General features: G+C 43.8%; 1 protein-coding gene across 1 annotated transcript; it reads right to left on the minus strand.

The window, feature by feature from the left end:
• Window positions 1–291: 291 nt before the first annotated feature.
• Window positions 292–3,031, minus strand: LOC119161935 (uncharacterized). Its single transcript, XM_075876098.1, has 2 exons — window positions 2,704–3,031; window positions 292–1,988 (listed from the first exon to the last, which is right to left on the minus strand). Exons 1-2 carry the CDS (start codon window positions 2,736–2,738, stop codon window positions 1,571–1,573), a joined length of 453 nt encoding a protein of 150 aa, XP_075732213.1. The 5' UTR covers window positions 2,739–3,031; the 3' UTR covers window positions 292–1,570.
• Between the last annotated feature and the right edge of the window lie 510 nt (window positions 3,032–3,541).

Raw genomic sequence — 3,541 nt, forward strand, 5'->3', positions numbered from 1 at the left:
TTTTTTTAGTCTTTCAACTAATACAATGTGATTTCGAAAATGTCACCCTGACAGGTTAATTTCAAACCCTTGTTGCATAGGATTTGTTAGCAATTTACGCCAGTGAGTGAAAATCAATGACCAACAAGCTGTTATTTTGTTATATGTAAGCTAAAAGCACACTGTAGGGAATGTTTTGAACCGCGAGGCATTTGTGTGTCTTTTTATATCAAGAGTGCATGGCAGAGGTCTGTGAGCTCGTTGTTTTTAAAAACATTTACCGCATGCATAGATAACATAAAGAGCATCACGTAGAAAAAATGGAATTTAATGATAACTTTCGAATGAAGTGCACAATAAATCAAGAGCAGTTACACTTACCTATGTGTTAATAACATGATATACTTCTGTGAAACACAGAGATAAAAATGCAGCAAGTGAAAAACAAAATGGAGATATTCAGATAATTTTACACACACACGCACACACACAAGGTGTACGTATGCGTGTTATCTCAACTGCCAGCCTGCGTTGTCTGCTTGTTCTGGGATTTTGCATTGGAAGAACATGAACAAACCTCTGAAATGTGTAGAAAAAACACCTGAGAATAAAACATTCATCGTCACAGTGAAATTGAGCCCTTTGTTTGATGCTGCGTGAAATCTGTTCCCTATGTATTAGACATATTGTAAAACTTTTGTACTACTATATACAGTGCTCAAATACATTGCATGTGGCGCAAAAGTGAAACGTTTGATAAGGTGCACAATAACATAAAAAATAGGCAAAAATATCTGTCACATATTCTAAGACATTGCCACATTGGAAAGACAGACTAGAAATGCAAAACAAGTGCACTTTTTAAAGCATGTCATGCTGGAAATTCGCACAATAAACAGAATACCACTCTTAATTTAATGCCAGAAAGAGATCTTGGATAGTAATGGAACACACATCACCGAGAAAGAAATGCTCACAGTAACATACTATGTGGTGTTCAAGATACATAGTGTTGTATACATATTGTCCGTGTACTGGCACTTAAAATATTTTATCACAGCATTGGTAAACAGCGTATCACACTTGCATTATATCACATTGTATTCTCTGTATTGATAACCCGGCATGGAAGCTTAGCAGGCGAAGTGTAGCTCTGCGAATAACGATGGTTTGCTTCTGAACCTTGTGGCCGCATATGGATAGGGGCGAAATGGCAGAACACCCGTGTACTTAAATTTAGCAGCTTCATAGTGTATCACAGGCAGTCAAAATTAACTCCATTTACAGTGTGCCTCATAATGAGATCATGGTTTTGGCCTGTAGGAAACCATAAATTGAATTTGTATCGATTTGCTACTTTTTAATGCGATAGCATTTAGGAAATTGTTTCGCAGAATATTCGGTGTCGGCATTGCCCACGAGCAAAAAGAGAAGCATAACAAACAATCAAGCAAGTAGACCTTACATGATTTCCGATGCGAACCTAGTACATTTACGCTATCCTGTTAACTCTAGAAAACTTATAATTTTTGAAGTGCAGCCTTACCTAAAGAGAAAAAAAAACATATTCAAGAATTATCATAACCAAAGTTTAACTAACATTGATGGTGTGCACATCGTTTTCTTCCTCCATTTCTGCAATCAATGTCATTATTCGTGCTTTGCATTTCAGTGCCACCTTACGTGGCATGTTGTCTAAGCTGAGGCCAATGGATATTCCAAATGCCTCATTTTCTGCAATTTTGCTGTCGAGTTTGCACAACAGCTGCTCTTCAAAGTTGTCGTTCTTTTTCCCTTTTTTATGCTTTGGTGCAGCCTCTTGTTTACCGGTTTCCGGTGGCCGTTCTGCCAATGGTGGCGGCGTTGCTGGCATCGATAGCTCCTGTGGGGAATCCATGGGACTTTCAACACCTGAGGGTGATGGCGGCGTATTTTCCATAGTTGCAAAGATGCTCTCGGCGGTCTCGCCATCATCACCATAAGTGGCTGGCTCCAGACTGCATGTCATTCTGCAGAGAAAATGCATACATTGTTGCAATGGGAAACAGGGGCACGACTGTCAAGTAAAAGCATACTTTTGTCCCCTTTAAATTTGGATGCATCGCTCGCTCAGAATGCCGAAGGATTATTCGGACCAATAGTATCAAGTGTAAACTACAATACCGCTCTACTCACTTAAAAAAAATGGGTTTCATAAGTGGCGTGCCAATCGCGGAGCCGTCCACACGCGGATAACTCAGCTATGTATACTTCCAATGGAATCGGCACTAGCCTTTGGCAATGGGACCATACAGTTTGTGCCTATTTTGTATAACATATGTGTGCAATAAGGAACTCAAATGAGAGCAGAAATTTTGTCGAAGTACTCAGTGTTCATTTGCTATTTCGTGCAAGGATTAAAGGGACAGTTGTATAGTACCCTGAACATTCTATGGAGGATGAAATAAGTGGGCGCGGGCCGAGGCAAGTACAACAAACTCGTATATCTTAAGTGAACAAACACAAAAAATGTTACTGATGTGCACTCCGAAAAGGCAAAACGAATCACGATCGCATAAAGGGCACAAAAAACTCCCTCTGCTTCACTGCATGACACGATTGTGGTGCGCGGAAACCTTCATACAAGAAAGCAAGAAACCCAGTCATAAAAACATAGTCGTCTAAGTACACGCAATATAAGCAGGTATGAATGTGATCACACAACTTCAAAAATGCGTAACTTACTTCCTCTGACGGCCGCAGTGTTTGTAAAAGGCCATGGACTCTGTGAATTCCCAGGCCCGTCGAGACACGTAGCCGCTGCCACTCCTTTTCGTCGCTTCAATAGCTTTCAGTTCACGAGTATACCGATCTCTCAGCCGCTTCCACAGTTTCAGGCACTCATCGACTGAAACAGGGAAAACAAGACAACAAACAGGCGCTGAGTGTACAGCATGTCCGGACACGTATACAATGCCAGAGGAGGCACTGACAATACACACACGTGTGTAGCATAGACGCACCTTTTGAGAGGCCGGAGTACACACGTATCTGCTCCCGCGCGTTGCTTTTTCGCTCCGCATCCCGGTGGTCCATTCTTTTGATGTCGTAGACACAAGGATGTTGCTGGACGGCGTCCAAAAACCTCTCGATTTCAGAGTCGCACAGGTCCGGTACGCTTGCTTGCGAAGACGCCATCTTCTTCTGACCGCTCGCCGAGTAGCGAGTCTACTTCGACGAGAGAGGGCGCTAGGCGCTAACTTTCTTGGCGTGGTCGGCGCAAAATGCACTCGGTTGCATTCGGCGCCGGACGACGCCAGAGCGCGCTAGATGCCGCCGTTCGCGTCGGCGCCAGGTGCCGCCGGACTATAGAGGGTCGCGTTTTCGGCAACGTAACTTCGCCATGACGCGCGCGCGCGCGCGCGCGCGCTACGTCGGAGTGTATTGCCCCCTTAACGAACTTTATCGTAACGTCTAGACGCACTGCTACGCATTCCCGACTATTCAAACGAAGCGCCTAACCGGAAATGCATGGCATCACTTCGGTACGGCGCAGCAGCCGTTTCTGTGTGGGGGTGGCTCG

The sequence above is a fragment of the Rhipicephalus microplus genome, chromosome X, assembly GCF_043290135.1.
Source record: "Rhipicephalus microplus isolate Deutch F79 chromosome X, USDA_Rmic, whole genome shotgun sequence".
In the NCBI taxonomy this organism is placed as follows: Eukaryota; Metazoa; Arthropoda; class Arachnida; order Ixodida; family Ixodidae; genus Rhipicephalus; species Rhipicephalus microplus.

Excerpts from the sequence above, each read along its gene's own strand:
- LOC119161935 (XM_075876098.1), bottom strand. The coding sequence starts at position 2,738 with ATGGCCTTTTACAAACACTGCGGCCGTCAGAGGAA. Across the intron at positions 1,989-2,703 it reads CACTGCGGCCGTCAGAGGAA|AATGACATGCAGTCTGGAGC; the intron begins GTAAGTTACGCA and ends TTTTCTCTGCAG.